We start from the raw sequence: 20,178 nt of genomic DNA on the forward strand, positions 1-20,178 counted from the left end.
GGCTCCTGCTGCCGTGGAGGCTTTCCAGGAGTTGAAACGTCGGTTTACTTCGGCGCCTGTTTTGTGCCAGCCTGATGTCTCGCTTCCCTTTCAAGTTGAGGTGGATGCTTCAGAGATTGGAGCAGGGGCCGTTTTGTCGCAGAGAGGGCCTGGTTGCTCTGTTATGAGACCTTGCGCCTTTTTCTCTAGGAAGTTTTCGCCTGCGGAGCGAAATTATGATGTGGGCAATCGGGAGTTGTTGGCCATGAAATGGGCATTTGAGGAGTGGCGTCATTGGCTCGAGGGTGCTAAGCATCGTGTGGTGGTCTTGACTGATCACAAAAATCTGATGTATCTCGAGTCTGCTAAACGCCTGAATCCTAGACAGGCCCGCTGGTCATTGTTTTTGTCCCATTTTGACTTTGTTGTCTCGTATTTACCAGGTTCAAAAAATGTGAAGGCCGATGCTCTTTCCAGGAGCTTTGTGCCTGATGCTCCTGGAGTCGCTGAACCTGTTGGTATTCTTAAGGATGGTATTATCTTGTCAGCTATTTCTCCAGATCTGCGACGTGTGTTGCAAAGATTTCAGGCTGATAGGCCTGATTCTTGTCCACCTGACAGACTGTTTGTGCCTGATAAGTGGACCAGCAGAGTCATTTCCGAGGTTCATTCCTCGGTGTTGGCAGGTCACCCAGGAATTTTTGGCACCAGAGATCTGGTGGCCAGATCCTTTTGGTGGCCTTCCTTGTCTAGGGATGTGCGGTCATTTGTACAGTCCTGTGGGACTTGTGCTCGAGCTAAGCCTTGCTGTTCTCGTGCCAGCGGGTTGCTCTTGCCCTTGCCTGTCCCTAAGAGACCTTGGACACATATCTCCATGGATTTCATTTCTGATCTTCCGGTGTCTCAAGGCATGTCTGTTATCTGGGTGATATGTGATCGCTTCTCCAAGATGGTCCATTTGGTTCCTTTGCCTAAGCTGCCTTCCTCTTCCGATCTGGTTCCTGTGTTTTTCCAGAACGTGGTTCGTTTGCACGGCATCCCTGAGAATATTGTGTCAGACAGAGGATCCCAGTTCGTTTCCAGATTCTGGCAATCCTTTTGTAGTAGGATGGGCATTGACTTGTCGTTTTCGTCTGCTTTCCATCCTCAGACTAATGGACAGACGGAGCGAACTAATCAGACTTTGGAGGCTTATTTGAGGTGTTTTGTCTCTGCTGATCAGGACGATTGGGTGACCTTCTTGCCGTTGGCTGAGTTTGCCCTTAATAATCGGGCTAGTTCCGCCACCTTGGTTTCGCCGTTTTTCTGCAACTCTGGTTTCCACCCTCGTTTTTCTTCGGGTCATGTGGAACCTTCTGACTGCCCTGGGGTGGATTCTGTGGTGGATAGGTTGCAGCGGATCTGGAATCTTGTGGTGGACAACTTGAAGTTGTCACAGGAGAGGGCTCAGCGCTTTGCCAACCGCCGCCGCGGTGTGGGTCCCCGACTACGTGTTGGGGATTTGGTGTGGCTTTCTTCCCGCTTTGTTCCTATGAAGGTTTCCTCTCCCAAATTTAAACCTCGTTTTATTGGTCCTTACAAGATATTGGAAATCCTTAATCCTGTATCCTTTCGCCTGGATCTTCCTGTGTCGTTTGCTATCCACAACGTGTTTCATAGGTCCTTGTTGCGGCGGTACGTTGTGCCTGTGGTTCCTTCTGCTGAGCCTCCTGCTCCGGTGTTGGTTGAGGGCGAGTTGGAGTACGTGGTGGAGAAGATCTTGGATTCTCGTCTCTCCAGGCGGAGGCTTCAGTACCTGGTCAAGTGGAAGGGCTATGGTCAGGAAGATAATTCCTGGGTGGTCGCCTCTGATGTTCATGCGGCCGATTTAGTTTGTGCCTTTCACGCCGCTCGTCCTGATCGCCCTGGTGGTCGTGGTGAGGGTTCGGTGACCCCTCACTAAGGGGGGGGTACTGTTGTGATTTTGCTTTTTGCGCCCTCTAGTGGTCATTAGTGATTTGACTCTGGAGCTTCTGTCTTTTCCTATATCCTCACCTGGGCCGTTAGTTCAGGGGCGTTGCTATATAAGCTCCCTGGACCTTCAGTTCAATGCCTGGCATCGTTGAAATCAGAGCTAATCTGTTGTGCTCTTGTCCTATGATCCGGGTTCCTGTATTTCAAGCTAAGTCTGCTTCCTTGCTTTTTGCTTTTGTTTTGTTTGGTATTTTTGTCCAGCTTGTTCCAATCTGTATCCTGACCTTTGCTGGAAGCTCTAGGGGGCTGGTGTTCTCCCCCCGGACCGTTAGACGGTTCGGGGGTTCTTGAATCTCCAGCGTGGATTTTTATAGGGTTTTTGTTGACCAGATAAGTTATCTTGCTATATTCTGCTATTAGTAAGCTGGCCTCTCTTTGCTGAACCTGGTTCATTTCTGTGTTTGTCATTTCCTCTTACCTCACCGTTATTATTTGTGGGGGGCTAGTATCTTGCTTTGGGGTCCCTTTCTCTGGAGGCAAGAGAGGTCTTTGTTTTCTTCTCCTAGGGGTAGTTAGATTCTCCGGCTGGCGCGAGTCATCTAGCGATCACCGTAGGCATGATCCCCGGCTACTTCTAGTGTTGGCGTTAGGAGTAGCTATTTGGTCAACCCAGTTACCACAGCCCTATGAGCTGGATTTTTGAATCTCGCAGACTTACACGTTCCTCTGAGACCCTGTCCACTGGGGTCATAACATATTCCACCCTCTCCACCCCTAACTTGACTCTACCTACCAGCGGAGGTTGGCACCCTCTTGAATGCAATATGGCGCCCCCGCTCGTCGGCGGCTCTCCTTCCTATCCCTAGAATTCCCTAATTACAAGTAGCGCATGTGGATTATACCCCTACAAAACACAAACCGTACAAAAAATCTTACAACGTTAAATCAGTTTGTAACCAACAAAGGAATTCTAAACAAAACTGCCACCACACAAACTCTGTCTAGTACATAATATCATTATAATCTGTAACTCCAGGAAGGTGGAACAGCTAAAATAACCCTGATATGTCCCTAGAGTGATCCCTACCTGCCAGCGGAGGTTGGCACCCTCTTGGACGCAATGTGGTGCCCCCGCTCCTCGGCGGCTATCCCTGATATCCCTGGTAGCAGAGAGCTACATGATATCACCATTCAGTATATAAGTTAACTGCCTTAAGCCACTGGCCACCGTTCACTGTAATACGTAGGGAATTCCTGGATTATCACTAGATTAAACAAATGGACACAGTGCAGATACTCAGAGGACCTGATTATCCCAATAGGGTTTTCAATCCTGAGTCCTAACAGCAAAATGTCATCATAAAGAGATAATTTTTTTCTTTTTAATTTTCAAAAGCAAATGCCTATATATTCACAACTAGTGTTGAGCATTCCGATACTGCAAGTATCGGGTATCGGCCGATACTTGCTGTATCGGAATTTCCGATACCGAGATCCGATACTTTTGTGGTATCGGGTATCGGGTATCGCAACAACATTAATGTAATAATGTGTAAAAAAGAGAATTAAAATAAAAAATATCGCTATACTCACCTGTCCGACGCAGCCGGGATCTCAGCGAGGGAACCGGCAGCGTTGTTTGTTTAAATTTCGCGCTTTTACTTGGTTACGTGAAGTCCCGGCTTGTGATTGGTCAGGGCGGCCATGTTGCCGGGACGCGGACCAATCACAGCAAGCCGTGACGAAATTACGTCACGGCTTGCTGTGATTGGTCCGCGTCCCGGCAACATGACCGCCATTAACCAATCACAAGCCGTGACGTCACGGGAGGCTGGACATGCGCGTATTTTGAAAAGCGCGCGTGTCCAGCCTCCAGTGACGTCCCGGCAACATGGCCGCCATTAACCAATCACAAGCCGTGACGTCACGGGAGGCTGGACATGCGCGTATTTTGAAAAGCGCGCGTGTCCAGCCTCCAGTGACGTCCCGGCAACATGGCCGCCATTAACCAATCACAAGCCGGGACGTCACGGGAGGCTGGACATGCGCGTATTTTGAAAAGCGCGCGTGTCCAGCCTCCAGTGACGTCCCGGCAACATGGCCGCCATTAACCAATCACAAGCCGGGACGTCACGGGAGGCTGGACATGCGCGTATTTTGAAAAGCGCGCGTGTCCAGCCTCCCGTGACGTCACGGCTTGTGATTGGTTAATGGCGGCCATGTTGCCGGGACGCGGACCAATCACAGCAAGCCGTGACGTAATTTCGTCACGGCTTGCTGTGATTGGTCCGCGTCCCGGCAACATGGCGCCGTGACCAATCATAAGCCGGGACGTCACTGGAGGCTGGACACGCGCGCTTTTCAAAATACGCGCATGTCCAGCCTCCCGTGACGTCACGGCTTGTGATTGGTTAATGGCGGCCATGTTGCCGGGACGCGGACCAATCACAGCAAGCCGTGACGTAATTTCGTCACGGCTTGCTGTGATTGGTCCGCGTCCCGGCAACATGGCCGCCCTGACCAATCACAAGCCGGGACCTCACGTAACCAAGTAAAAGCGCGAATTTTAAACAAACAACGCTGCCGGTTCCCTCGCTGAGGTCCCGGCTGCGTCGGACAGGTGAGTATAGCAATATTTTTTATTTTAATTCTTTCTTTTACACATTAATATGGTTCCCAGGGCCTGAAGGAGAGTTTCCTCTCCTTCAGACCCTGGGAACCATCAGGAATACCGTCCGATACCTGAGTCCCATTGACTTGTATTGGTATCGGTATCGGATTGGATCCGATACTTTGCCGGTATCGGCCGATACTTTCCGATACCGATACTTTCAAGTATCGGACGGTATCGCTCAACACTATTCACAACCCTATTTTTACAGTATAATCTTGGCATGGCTTTCCAAGCACACTTAAGATACTATACGTTGTAACACGCCCTTAGACATAAGGTTAAACCTGCATCCATACAGAGTAAGTGCTCCAAGGATGTTTGTATGTCAAATACCTGCTTCAATATAAGATAATTTTGCTGTATATCCACATCATACCCTATCGAGCACTCAAAAACCTTCATTATTGCAACATGCCCTTCAACATAAAGTTTAGCATAAGATTAAATATTGCAACATGTCCTTTAGCATAGGGTTGAATCTGTGTCCATACATAATAGACGCTATTGCACCGTGTCCCCTAAAATAGGTCAAAAAGATAATAAGATAATACCGCCAGTAAATACTGGCAAACTTATCTGCATTCAGATCTTTTCTCGACGCGTTTCCCTACCATGATACAGTTCCTCAGGAGGCATATGGGAATATCTGTGCACCCATAACATCAGACTCAGATATAGCGCCTGGTTGCACTGTTATTGAAAAATTGTCACTGGAAATGTTTGTCATTCTTCTAAATAATTGGGTGTTAGATGCAATACCAGAGACAGCCAAGGAAAAACATAGGAAGAAAGTAGACAATTTTTCAATCAACCCCTTTAAAGAGGACCTGTCATTTCCTAAAAAAAGTTAAATAAACCTTTGCATTAAAAGTGGAATTTACTTCCGTCTTCTTTGGACGTGTGCGCGCTTTCACCACTCCCTTCCAGATCCTGTCAATCACAAAGTGGCAGCTGATCTAGCAGACCAGCAGTCTGAGATGCTACTGAGCTGTGATTGGCAGCTTCTGGGAGGTAGGAGTGAAAGTGTACTCATCCAGAGAAGAATGTGAAGAAACGCCCAGTTTGTCTGCAAAGCAGAGATTTCTCATACTGTGCTCTAAAAGCACCAAATGTGAATATCACTGCAAAGGAGTAATGCAGTGCAAAAGAAAAACAAACCTCAGAATCAGGAGCACTGAGGGATCTTTAGAAGGTACTTAATGCAATATTTTTGAGCACGTGACAGGTCCTTTTCAACTGCCTAGTAAACAATATTCATGACCGTGAGTTTATATTTAACTGTACCAAGAGGTAGGAATTCAATGTCAGCTATTTTATAGGTAAACCTATGTAACACTAGGTAACTTGGTCTAGGTGTCATAATTACTCATGTTGTTAGAATTGGCCACCGCTCCATGGCATGGCTTAGTGGCTACTATGCAGTAGTTCTGCTATGTTTGGAGTATTAACAATCGGTGCAGACTGGGGACTAAGCTGAGAAATTCAGACAAAAGAGTCCATGTTGTTATTTTTTAATCACCACTATTCAGCTTTTATAGCTCATGAGCAGGTTGTGCTTTTGCTTTCTTAAGCAGTCCGATAGACAATGAATGGAGCGCAGGTCAGGCATGTGAAGCTCTGTTCCAGTAAAGACAGGGCTTTACAGCACCACATTGTTAGGGTTGCGAAGCCACATTACCCTAGACTACAGAAAAGGAGAGAAAGAATTTTGGTCATTAAGACCCTTTGAATGTATAGTTTGTAGCCAGAAGATCCATTTACACTCTTTTTGGAGGATCATCTAATCACAATTGCCTCCTCTTGTTGGGGGGTTGATCTTATCAATCCCTATAAAGGTGATCTTTGAATTCCCCTGATGGCATCTGTTGACATGATTGGGTATAGACGTGTCCCTTTTATTAGCAATGTCACGCGTGTGCTCCCTTATTCTTCTGCAAAATTCCCTTTTCGTTTTCCCTACATATTCCACACCGCATTCACAGGTTGCTTTGTACACTACTCCCCTAGTCTGACAGTTAATGAATGGTCTGATAGAGTTTGTCCTTCCTGTGTTGTTTCTCTCAAATGTTTTGGCAGGTTTAATAGAGCCGCATGCTTTGCATCTGCCACATCTATAACATCCTGTGGGTTGCAGGCCTAATCAGGACTGATTCTTTGGGCTCTGGAAATGGCTGTGGACTAATCTGTCTTTTAGAAATGTAACCCTTCGAAATGTAATCTGGGGTGAGGGGCCAATTGCATCCTTGACTTCTGTGTTCATGAGGAGTATCTGCCAGTGGCGCTGGAGGATGCATCTAATTTCTCCTGCCCCGTTTGAATAGCCCGTTATAAAACGTGAGATGTTTTCCTCCATTCTAGGTGGTGTGGGAGTAAGTAAGTCTTTCTGGTCTTTTGTGAGGGATGATTTATAGGCCTCATTCAGAACTTTGTCAGGGTACCCTCTCTCCCGAAACCTCTATCTCAGATCTGCTTCTTGCTTAACCCCTTAACGACTGTTAACGACAGTTAAGGGTACTTAAACCACAGCGCTGTTAATTAACGGCGCTGTGGAAAAAGTGTATAGCGCCCCCCAGAGTCAGAATTTCTCTGGGGTCTCGGTTGCCGGGGGTAGCCGAGACCCCAGAGAACATGATTTGGGTTGGTATTTACGACCCCCGGGTTGCGATCGCCGGTAAATAACAGTTTACCGGCGGCCACAAAAAAAAAAAATCGCGATTTCCTATTTTATTTCTCTGTTCTCCGATGTGATCGCACATCAGAGGACAGAGAAATGGGGTCCCTGATAGCCCCCCGATACTCACCCATCTCCCTCGATGCTCCTCGTGGCTCCCGATGGGTGCCACCCGGAAGTTCTTTGGGGTCGACCCTGTTTTGTGATCAGAAAAAGAAAAAGAAAGAACAAAAATGGCATGTCATTCTCTGTCCTCTGATGTGATCGCACATCAGAGGACAGAGAAATAGGGGGATTCAGGGACCCTATCATACTTACCGGTGTCCCTGGGTCCTCCTCGTCCCCTCCTGGCCGCCGGCTTCTTCCTCCGGGAAGAAAATGGCTGGCGCATGCGCAGTGCACTCGCCCGTGATGTGTCGGCCAGCAGAGGAAGATTTTTCCTCTTGTTTCATTTTGGTCACTGTGAGATGCTATCACAGTGATCAAAATAAAAAAATAGTAAATATACCCCCCCTTATCACCCCCTTAGTTAGGAAAAAATGATAAAATAAAAAAGTGTATGTGTTTCTATTTTCCAATTAAGGTTAGGGCTAGGGTTAGGGCTAGGGTTAGAGCTAGGGTTAGGGCTAGGGTTAGGGTTGGGGCTAAAGTTAGGATTAGGGTTGTGGCTAACGTTAGGGTTAGGGCTAGGGTTAGGGTTGGTGCTAAAGTTAGGGTTAGGGTTGGGGCTAAAGTTAGGGTTAGGGTAGGGTTGGGGCTAAAGTTAGGGTTGGGGCTAAAGTTGGGGTTAGGGTTGGGGCTAAAGTTAGGACTAGGGTTAGGGTTGGTGCTAAAGTTAGGGTTAGGGTTGGGACTAAAGTTATGGTTAGGGTTGGTGCTAACGTTAGGGTTATGGCTAGGGTTGGAGCTAAAGTTATGGTTAGGGTTGTGGCTAAAGTTAGGGTTGGGGTTGGGGCTAAATTTAGGGTTAGGGTTGGGGCTAAAGTTAGGGTTAGAGTTGGGATTAGAATTAGGGTTGGGATTAGGGTTTGGATCAGGGTTAGGGTTGGTATTAGTGTTCAGGTTGGCATTAGGGTTAAGTTTGGGATTAGGGTTAGGTTTGGGATTAGGGTAAAGGTTAGGGTTGGTGTTAGGTTTGAGGTTAGGGTTGACATTATGATTAGGGGTGTGTTATTAGGGTTAGGGGTGTTTTGGCATTAGGGTTGTGATTAGGGTTATGTTTAGGGTTGGGATTAGGGTTTGGGGTGTTTTGGGGTTACGGTTTTGATTAGGGTTATGGATTGGGTTGGGATTAGCATTAGGGGTGTGTTGGGGTTACTCTTGGATTTAGAATTGGTTTCCACTGTTTAGGTACATCAGGGGGTCTCCAAACGTGACAACCAATTTTGCGTTCAAAAAGTCAATTGGTGCTCCCTCCCTTCTGAGCTCTGCCGTGCACCCAGTGGTTTACCCCCACATATGGGGAATCAGCATACTCAGGACTGTTTGGACAACAACTTTTGGTGTCCAGTTTCTCCTGTTACCCTTGCGAAAATAAAAAAAAATTGGGGGCAAAAAAATCATTTATTTGGGGAAAAAAATGATTTTTTATTTTCATGGCTCTGCGTCAAACTTCTGTGATGCACTTGGGCGTTCAAAATGCTCACCACATATCTAGATAAGTTCCTTGGGGGGTCTAGTTTCCAAAATAGGGTCACTTGTGGGGGTTTACTACTGTTTAGGTACATCAGGGGCTCTGAAAAGGCAACATGACACCCGCAGACCATTCCATCAAAGTCTGTATTTTAAAAAAAAAATCACTACTTCCCTTCTGACCCTGATGTGTGCCCAAACAGTGATCCCCCCCACATATGGGGTATCAGCGTACTCAGAACAAATTGGACAACAAATTTTGGGGTCCAATTTCTCCTGTTACCCTTGAGAAAATAACAAACTGCGAGCTAAAAATCATTTGTGAGAAAAAAAAAAGGATTTTTTATTTTCATGGCTCTGCATTATAAAGTTCTGTGAAGCACTTGGGCGTTCAAAATGCTCACCACACATCTGCATAAGTTCCTTGGGGGGTCTAGTTTCCAAAATGGGGTCACTTGTGCAGGGTTTCTACTGTTTAGGTACATCAGGAGCTCTGCAAATGCAACATGACGCCCGCAGACCATTCCATCAAAGTCTGCATTTTAAAACGTCACTACTTCCCTTCTGAGCCCAATTTATGCCCAATCAGTGGTTCCCCCCACATATGGGGTATCTGCGTACTCAGGACAAACTGGACAACAAATTTTGGGGTTCAATTTCTCCTGTTACCCTTGAGAAAATAAAAAATTGCGAGCTAAAAAATCATTTATGAGGAAAAAAAAGGATTTTTTATTTTCACAACTCTACGTTATAAATTTCTGTGAAGCACTTGGGGGTTCAAAGGGCTCACCACACATCTAGATAAGTTCCTTGGGGGGGTCTAGTTTCCAAAATGGGGTCACTTGTGGAAGGTTTCCACTGTTTAGGCACATCAGGGGCTCTCCAAACGCGACATTGCGTCTGATCTCAATGCCAGCCAATTCTGCATTGAAAAAGTCAAACGGAACTCCTCCTATTCAAAGCTCTACCATGCGCCCAAACTGTGGTTTACCCCCCCCAAATGGGGTATCGGCATAGTCAGGACAAATTGCACAACAACTTTTTTGGTCTAATTTCTCCTGTTACCTTGTGAAAATAAAGATTTGGGGGCGAAAAGATCATTTTTGTAGAAAAAATGTGATTTTTTATTTTCAAGGCTCTACGTTATAAACTTCTGTGAAGCACCTGGGGGTTTAAAGTGCTCACCACTCATCTAGACAAGTTCATTAAAGGGTCTAGTTTCCAAAATGGGGGTCACTTGTGGGGGGTTTCCACTTTTTAGGCACATCAGGGGCTCTCCAAATGCGACATTGCGTCCGATCTCAATTCCAGCCAATTCTGCATTGAAAAAGTCAAACGGAACTCCTTCTCTTCCAAGCTCTGCTGTGCGCCCAAACTGTGGTTTACCCCCACATATGGGGTATTGGCGTACTCAGGACAAATTGCACAATAACTTTTGAGGTCTAATTTCTCCTGTTACCCTTTTGAAAATATGAATTTGTTGGCGAAAAGATAATTTTTGTGTAAAAAATGTGATTTTTTTATTTTCACGGCTCTACGCTATAAACTTCTGTTAAGCACTTGGGGGTTCAATGTGCTCACCACACATCTGGATAAGTTCCTTAAAGGGTCTAGTTTCCAAAATGGTGTCACTTGTGGGGGGTTTCTACTGTTTACGCACATCAGGGCACTCCAAACGCGACATGGCGTCCGATCTTAATTCCAGCCAATTCTGCATTAAAAAAGTCAAATGGCGCTCCTTCTCTTCCAAGCCCTGCCGTGCGTCCAAACAGTGGTTTACCCCCACATATGGGGTATCAGCATATTCAGGAGAAATTGCCCAACAAATTTTGTGGTTCATTTTCTCTTTTTACACTTGTAAAAATAAAAAAAGTTGGTTCTGAAGTAAAATGTTTGCAAAAAAAAGTTAAATGTTCATTTTTTCCTTCCACATTGTTTCAGTTGCTGTGAAGCACGTCAAGGGTAAATAAACTTCTTGAATGTGGTTTTGAGCACCTTGAGGGGTGTAGTTTTTAGAATGGTGTCAAGTTTGGGTATTTTCTGTCATGTACACCCCTCAAAGTGACTTTCAATGTGAGATGGTCCCTAAAAAAATGGTTTTGTAAATTTTGTTGTAAAAATGAGAAATCGCTGGTCAACTTTTAACCCTTATAACTTCCTAACAAAAAATTTTTTTTTCCAAAATTGTGCTGATGTAAAGTAGACATGTGGGAAATGTTATTTATTAACTATTTTATTTGACGTATCTCTCTGATTTAAGGGCATAAAAATTCAAAATTTGAAAATTGCAAAATTTTAAAAATTTTCGCCATATTTCCACTTTTTTCATAAATAATCGCAAGTAATATTGAAGAAATGTTACCAGTAACATGAAGCACAATATGTCATGAAAAAATAATCTCAGAATCAGCAGGATCCGTTAAAGTGTTCCAGAGTTATAACCTCATAAAGTGACAGTGGTCAGAATTGTAAAAATTGGCTCGGTTATTAAGTACCAAATTGGTTCTGTCACTAAGGGGTTAAAATTTGTCAAATCTGAACAGTTGCGTCAGATTCTTAAATATTGTCCTTTTGGAATGCCTCTTTTGAGGGGTTTAAGGTGACTACTTTTCCACCTCAGAAGGGAATTGGTAGCAGTAGGTTTTCGATGATTCTTTGTGATAATCTCACCATTCTCACCTTTTTGGACAAAGACGTCAAGGAACACAATTTGGATTTGTTGACCTCAAATGTGAAATGTAGTCCCAGATCATTCACATTAAGGCCCTCCACTTCATTCCATTTCAGTGCCCCTCCAGACAACAAAAATGTCACCCATATAACTTAGCCAGAGTGCTACCCTATCTCCTGAGCCATTAGACTTGTCACTGAACACGACATTCTCCTCCCACCAGCCCAGGAGCAAGTTAGCATATGTAGGGCACAAGGGCTCCCCATTGCGGTGCCCCTGAGCTTGGGTAAGTTCTTGCTGTCAAACAGGAAGGCATTGTTGGTCAAGCAAAATTTCAAAGCTTTCAATTGTGAAATCATTATGTCTCTTATATTGGCAACCTCTTGCTTGCAGATATTCGTCCACAGCCATTAGACCCACCTCATGAGGGATTGATGAGTATAGAGCCTCCATGTCTATATTCTCTAAAATCATATCAGTTTCTATACAGATGCCATCCAGACTCCTGAGAAGGTCAGTTGTGTCACGCACATACCGGTTCAGAGCCACAACAAAAGGTCTAAGAACCTGATCAACATAAAGGCCCAGGTTTTGCATCATACTGTTTATTTCTGCCACTATTGATCTACCCTTTAATGGGTTGACTCCTTTATGGATCTTCGGCAGGCAGTAGAAGGTAGCCATGACAGGATTGGTAGGAGTTAGAAAATCTCTCTCTTTAATATCGAGCATCAACGATAAGTATCGCAATCTGTCAAGGGAAGAGATGGTGAGTCTAAACAATCTTGAAAGGGACCGCAACATAACAATCAAGCCCTCTGATAAGGGGGGCAATGTCGTTGTTATGGACACACCACAATATAGGTCCCTCTGTGTCTCACTGCTGAAAGATCAGGAGGGGTATGAAATATTGCCACATAACCCAACAAAGCAGATCATGAGAAGTCTAAAAGTTATGATCAATGAAGGGTTTGAGTCTGGAGTGCTTGATATTAATGAGAGAGATTTTCTAACTCCTACCCATCCTGTCATGGCTACCTTCTACTGCCTGCCGAAGATCCTTAAAGGAGTCAACCCGTTAAAGGGTAGACCAATAGTGGCAGGAATAAACAGTATGAAGGAAAACCTGGACCTTTATGTTGATCAGGTCCTTAGACCTTAGACCTTAGACGTCTGTTATATTGGTGATACTCACTGATATTGGTATAAAAACTCCAGGTGAATGGTTTGTGTTTATTCATGTACTATATAGCTTACCAATTGAGTTTTTACACTAAGTATATGATGTGGAGGTTGCAACATATAGGTGAGACTATATATGTAAGATTGTCTGCCTAATTTCGGGCCTTCGAGGATAGAGTCTAGTGGTCTGTGCATGTTTTCTGACTCTAATATAAAAAATGGATCGATCGCTATATAAAAGCAGGGGCTTCTTGAATGAGAAAGACTACCCTATTTTAAACCTTATACAGGGATCTGGACTTAACAGGGACCCCTATGCTTGCTGCTATTTGGTGGTGTGAGATGGCAAAAAGAATGATCTGATAGCTGGGTCAGAACCAGGAGATCAGTACAGGGTCAAAATCAAAAGGCAGGAGAGAAATTAAAAAATGAACCTTGTTCAAAATCAGGAATGTCTATAATGAGTCAATGTAGGATATTGAGAAATTCTCTTGGAGCAAGTTGATTTAAAATTGCAGTGGACAGCAGGCCTTCAGGAGCTTAAATAGCCTGCATCCCCACCCAGGCCACAAAGAAGGAAGCAAACACTGATAAGTTTACTTCTGATATCCCACTATGGATAGAATTACAAGTACACGAGGACACAGAATCAGAGTTGTTGCCTCATCTTGCAACAAGAGCAAGTATCTGCCTGGCAAGAGTAGCAGATACAGTAAGGGCAGGCACCAACATAGATGTCACAGATGGGCTCTGGACACAATCCACAAAAGCACAGGTAGATGACGTGTAGGAGAAATGCAACTCTTTAGGTGGTGTAGCATGTTGGCTCTCTCAGCTGCTCCCCGAGGTAGACACAGGAACACTTGATATTAAAGTCTCTGGGTGGTTTCTTGCTTCATAAATTACAAAGCAAAGCAATAACACAAAAACAACCTTTCTGGTACAAATGAAAATAAAAAGTCCATACAGAAAGTCCTTCCCAGAATGGCCCAAGCCCTCTGGAATGCAACACACTTCAAGTCCCACTGGAGCTTGCGTCTGGAGAATTCCTTCCTCCAAACAAACAACAGAGAAAAAAACACAGTTGCTGGACATTTAACTCTGCCAACTACACCCTTGAGGTGGGGATATGGTGAGTATCCATCCCGCCCATCTCTCACCTTCCTCGGGGGGCCCACGCGAAACGCGTTGGGACTGCGCTACCCCGGTGACACCAGTGGAGATTATGGGTAAGGAGTCAGGACACTTATAGACATTCCTAGTGACTTGTTTTTATCTCTAAGCACGATACATTAACTAGCAGTTGAATACCGCTGAGATTGGTATGGATACTGGATTGCCTTTCTAAATTAATTAGTAGTACTTTAAATTTTGGATACTACCTTTACTATAAAAAAATTTTCAGTACCCTGATATCTCTCACTAGTGACTATGCTAGGAGATGTGACAATAAGGATTGTTTCTTTTTTGTGTCCCCCCATTCACCTCAATTGATGTTGTCCCTGGGTATTGTACTTGTGAAGTCAGCTATTTCACTTTGTCGTTATTTAACAAGTATTTTGTTACTCTGTATTATTTATTTGTATTGAATAAATTATTTGGTTTTTATATTCAGGATTCGTTGTACTCCTTTTTGGTTCTTTTGTATACTACGGTTATATGGGAGTTTCCTGAGCCAATATGGCGTCCTCTCTCTTGTTAAATTGAGAGGAATAAATCATGTGGGAAATGATTTCTGCTCTGAAGGCTGTTTTTCTAATATCTTCATAGGTGTATATAGAAATTGTCACCTGCGCTGGTAAAGTACGTTGATAGGTACAGGACGGACACAGGGAGATTTGTATACCTGCACTAGGGAAAAGAGAATTATGCTGCTTTGATAGTCAGGGATCAGTATAGAGGCATCACTTGTAATTTATTCTTTCGTTACACCTTGATTAGAGGGATAGTTTGCATATATACACTTACTAGATTTGTCCGAAATTATGCCTTAGGGTTACCTCTCGATCAGACTCCCGATGGCTGGTTTCTGTTCAATCCCACGCTGCAGGGCTATGGGGCTAGAGGTTAGTGCAGGAGCGCTCTGTCCTGTTGGATTCCTCCTCGCTGGTCACAGAGAGCTAGGCTGAACCACCAGCCTCAGGCGTGCCCCGGCCGGAAGCGACGCCGAAGCAGTGGCGGAGTGTAGAAAGGGCGTGAAAGGAATGTGACATCACACAGCTAGATGGACAGCTAGATGGACGGGCGCGTGAGAGGGACAATGCTAACCAACGCGTTTTGAAGGATGCGATCCTTCTTCGTAAGGGCTGCAGTTCCCTGTGGGGCTCCACCTTATTTAGCACTAGACCATTAACCCTTTCCTCGCCTGTTTAGGTAACATGCAGAGGGGATCAGACAGATAGTCCATCACCTGGATTTAAAGGCAGTGGTTACATTAGACTGTGTTTTGGAGATCAAATGTGTAAAGTGGGCAGAACTTGACATTCAAATAAGAAAAAAAAACACTGATGAGTGCACACATCTATTGCATATATTGAAGATTAGTATGTGTAGCACGATTATGCGAATTGTTGGTGGACTAGTTGTTTGAGTAGTGATAAATATTGCTACTTCTTGGGTGTGTTTACTATAAAAATAGAAAGAACGTGTCAAAAAATGCGAATTATATGGAGGGTGTTTTAAAACGGAGAAAACTCCTTACTTACAGAAACCAACATTGGGGAATGTATCCAAATCCCAATAGCAAACAAGTACTCCCAACTCTCCATAATGGAGGAAGACTTAGAAACTACTCCAGAAAGGGAAAGAGCTATCCCCACCACCAGTACCAACAATCGATCGCAATACCACACCACACTGAATAAGTATAACTCTAAATTACCTAACAAAATTAATTATAACAATAAGCGGCCATCAGGTACAGCTGCAAGCTCTAGCTCTAGAGCACCAAATAGAATGATCAGTAAAAATAATACCTCTAGCAAAAGAATAAATAAGCCCAATGTACATTCAATAATTAAACGGGATTTTTTATTTCAAATAAAAATCTTTTTTTTGAACCTTGTCAATGTCTGGACTAGATTTTAAATTAATTTAGGAACTCATTTTATTAATAAAAGTATGAGTTTTCATGGAAAACACAAAATTGTCTGGTTGACCCTAAACTTTTGAACGGTAATGTAGGTAGCATTTATAAAGATAATATTGCCATATTTTCAGCTAGAATTTACTAATGGTAATACTGATGTTGGCCAATGCGCAGGTGTCTTTTAAGACACAAGTGATAAATTGAGTGCTTTTCTGCCATTGGCTCTGGAGGAGGTAATTACCTGGAAAGTGCTTCTAGAGAATAACCAAGCATAAGACTCAAACGTGTCCGCTGTTCATTATTTCATGTGTTGTAATTAAAAGGAAATGCACTCCCAATTAATATTCATCAGCAGCATGATAAATGTTTCTAAGCTCAGTGTTGATGTCGTTTAGATGCAAAGATTTAGCTTTTTTCCTATTTTTTATTCTTAACATATTGTTCCATTGTACTCTAGAATGGAACACAGAAGAAATCCCCTCTTTCAGTAACAACAAAAAATCTATGTTCCTTATCTCCTCATGCACCTTGTATTTTTTGTCACATGAAGCAGGGGAAGGGAAGTGATACATGATTTGAGTATATTTGTATTAAATGGCTATTTTTTTAATGGATCACCACTGCCTGTATGCCGTTGGAAGAAGGGTACCTTGCTCATGACCCCACTCTATGAGCCAAAGTAGACCTACCTTGCCTACGTATTGCATGGTCACAATGCAGAATTATAAGGAAAGATGATCCAGCATTATTTCATAAGACGATACAATTATTTAATATGACACACAAACCAGATCCCCTAATATGATTTCCAATCAATAATACTAAGAATTGTTATTGACTCTTCAGTAGAGATGAGCAAAATTATTTGCATGCCACATGTTGTTAGCTCGAGGTCACCTTACCAGAACCTTGCAAACCTAACTGCCGGTATCCCTCGTCTTTCGATAAATAACTTTGGCACGACTGCACTGTTGTGGCATGACACACGCATGACATTACCTTCTAATCAGAAAACGTAACAGAGATTCTGGCAGGTAAGAGAATGTTTACAGGGTTCTGCTCTGGTGGTCATGGCCTAAGGCTAGGTTCACATTGCGTTTTAGCGGTCCGTTAGACGGGCTACGTTACACCGCAGCATAACGCGGTGTAATGCAGTCTGTTAACGCTGCCATTATGCCCTATGTCGGACGCATCGCTAGTGCATGCCCACAATGGGCGTGCGCTAGCGATGTGCCGTCATTGAATGACAGACCCTAGGACGCGGGCTGCAGCGTTTCCAGGTCCGTCACTGCTAGCGCAGAAAAAGCATCTGCTAGCTCTATCTGCGCTGGCGGTATGATAAGTCGGCACTTGCGTTAACAGCAGCCTGTTAATGCATGTGTTGAACGGCTGCTGTTAACGCAGTGTGAACCTGGCCTAACAAAGTGGTCAGTTGACCATTGTCCTGTGATTTTTTTTGCTACTTTTTAGCAGCTTAGCTGAACATGTATATTCCTTCTCAGTGTGATGTCATGACTCCTGAAGCCATAACTGTAAGATTTTTCACTATATTTTATATCTGTATTTCCTGATGATGAATGCTATTGATACTTCAGGGGTCCTGCAAAGTCCAGGAACATGGCTTACTTTGGAGAGGGTAAAGGACCGATTCACGTGGATAATGTTAAATGCACCGGAAATGAAAGGTCCTTGGCAGACTGCATCAAGGAAGATATTGGAAAGCACAACTGTCGCCACAGTGAGGATGCTGGAGTCATCTGCGATTACTTAAGCAATAAAATGACGGCTGTAGTACATAAAGGTGAGTTTTGCTTAACATTAGGTGTTTCTTGTATCCAGAGTGGAATATATTAATTTAAATGTACTGCACTTAAAAGACAAAATTATACAATCTATTATGAATAAAGTCAAATTGAAAAATATATCCAAAAATAGAAAACAAAATTGCATTACTGTGTACATGTGTATTGAATATATGCACATCATAGAAACAATAGAAAAATGGCATCATCTATTTGACTTTTTTTGTTTTAAACAGGAAGATGGGAGAAAGGCTCATTAATAGCAGTGCACATTTTATAAATCTACTTTCTATTTTTGATGATAGCAAAAGCGGCTTCTTACATCTCGCAACCAAATGGAAATGTTTTTATTAAAAATGGCCCTGTCTTTTCTCTCTGTGCCTATAAGAAGTCCACAGGCAAATGAGTTCACTGTGTCGAGAGGAAGGTCAGAAACTTCATTTGCTTGACATTCTCCTTAGTCACAGTCACAGCTGTTCTGCTAAAGCCTGTGGAGTGAAGAAACAAGAAGATACATTATTAACAGCCTCAATCAGAGACAAGTAGGCAACTGCCAAGTTACAGCACCAATTAAGAGTTGGGGGATGCTATGGGTGCCGTTGCTAGGCAATGATCCTATGTTCTTAGAATAAATGAAATTTTTCAGATCATATATTTCTGGAAACAATAGAAATCTCAGGACGAAGAAGCCATTCAGTCACAGCATAAATAATTATCAGATATTGCAATTTTACAGATTGTCCTTACTCGTACAAAGCTATAAAAAACAATTTATTTGTCATGGCAAAGTTTTGTCTCACATCGAAGACACATAGTTTAACCAGAATAGTGGACCTCATATTCAACATGTATATATGACCCTCACATCTATAGCTTAATGTTACTTGTGGGGTGGTGAGCCACACGATTCATATAGCCAAAGGTCAGGAATAGACGCATTGACCCAGGGTGTTGAAACAGCAGGTTGGAAGGCACATGGAACAGTAAGGACACAGACAACAGGCTATGCTGGATGGCAGACAAGCAAGTGATGGGAGACAAACCAGAGGTCAGAGAACCAAGAGGGCAGATGAAGAGCAAAGTGGCAGGCCTGAAGCAGCTTCAGATGTAGGTAGCAGAATCAAAGCAGATTGTAGGCTAATATGAGCAGTCTCTAATAAAAGTTTGTGATCCTTATGGCAAATGATGGGTCAACTAGCAGTTCACACAAACAGCAGATGCAAGTTATAGAAGTCACAGCAGATTGCTATGTAATGCGAACAGACTTTGCTAACAGTTTGTGATGCTTTCAGTAAACAATGGATCAACCAGAAGGTCACAGAGCCAGCAAAGGGAAATTTTAGAAATCACAGGAGTCTGAGGAAAATATATCAACAGAAGAAACTGAATGTTGGCAATCTTCAAACAAATGGCAAAAGAACACATCACAGTATCATAAATCAGATAGGTGTGTGTCCAAGTGGGTCTTAAAAGACAAGAATAAAAACGTATATACACTGGCGCTTATTCACCTGGAAGGATGAGGTAGGAAGCCACGGAAGCTGCAGGTGGTTAAAACAGGTTCTGTGCAAAACTCTGTTAAAAATTAAACCAGTTGATTAATAATACTATTAACCACCGCGCTAAACCGAAACCGGAATATCAATGTACTTACTTTTGATATGGCTATTACTATGTTGTCTGGGGTCCCTTGTGAGTGAAGGGTTACACCTGGTTACAGTGGTTTGCTGAAAGGTAAAGTTTGCAGCAGAGTGATATATTATTTGATTTGGACCTTACAAAAAAAAAAAAAAAAAGGTGTTGGTTACAAACACTTACTCTTTTTATGAGGCTGTATAGGTTGCACCTGTGGTGTTTCAATGTGGGGTTAATAGTTTCTCTTTCCACAGTGTAGTGAACCGATACTGGAAGGCAAAGTGTGTAAAACCTCGGTATATTGTTTATATTGTACACACAAAGTATCAAGGGTATTAGCTGGGTGCACTTACTCCTTATATAAGGTTGTACAGTTTACACTTGGGATGTTCTTATGTGAGGTTTTGGTATTTGTCTTTCCACAGTGTGCTAAACTGATGCTGGTGAGTAAACAAAGTAGAGAATAAAGTGATTTGCAAGCAATACACTAGAATAGTAGGAAGTTACTGGCCACAATAATTGCAGTGGTATAAATAGGAATTAGTTGGCACTCACCACATGTTTGCTTATGAAGGTACCCGGGGTGAGGTAGGCAAGGTAGTCCACTGGATACGGTGCCGATAAAGTAACCCGCTGAGCTGGGAGGGTTAGAGTCCGGTGTGCGTGCCAGAGGCCGCGGTTCCTGGACGAGAACGTACCGGCGAGTGGTGAGGAGGTACCAGCGCCTCGCGTGCCCCGGCCGGAAGCAACGCTGAGGATGCGGTGCCGAGATGGGGCAGAGCCAGTGTGACGTCACAGAAAGCAGGGACGGGTGCGCGAGAGAGACAAGCTGCCAACTAGTTTCGAGAGGTAACTCCCCTCTTCGTCAGGGCTATGTCTCTGCCTGTGGAC

The 20,178-nt window shown here is 43.7% G+C and overlaps 1 protein-coding gene across 1 annotated transcript in view; it reads left to right on the top strand.

Annotated features, from left to right (window-relative positions):
* PRSS12 (serine protease 12) overlaps window positions 1-20,178 on the top strand; it is a 286,964-nt gene that overhangs the window by 211,739 nt on the left and 55,047 nt on the right. Inside the window, exon 9 of the mRNA XM_077278603.1 lies at window positions 17,446-17,651. Within this exon, the coding sequence (XP_077134718.1) occupies window positions 17,446-17,651 (206 nt within the window). The remainder of the gene's footprint in view (window positions 1-17,445; window positions 17,652-20,178) is intronic.

The sequence above is a fragment of the Ranitomeya variabilis genome, chromosome 1 (assembly GCF_051348905.1).
Source record: "Ranitomeya variabilis isolate aRanVar5 chromosome 1, aRanVar5.hap1, whole genome shotgun sequence".
Classification (NCBI taxonomy): domain Eukaryota; kingdom Metazoa; phylum Chordata; class Amphibia; order Anura; family Dendrobatidae; genus Ranitomeya; species Ranitomeya variabilis.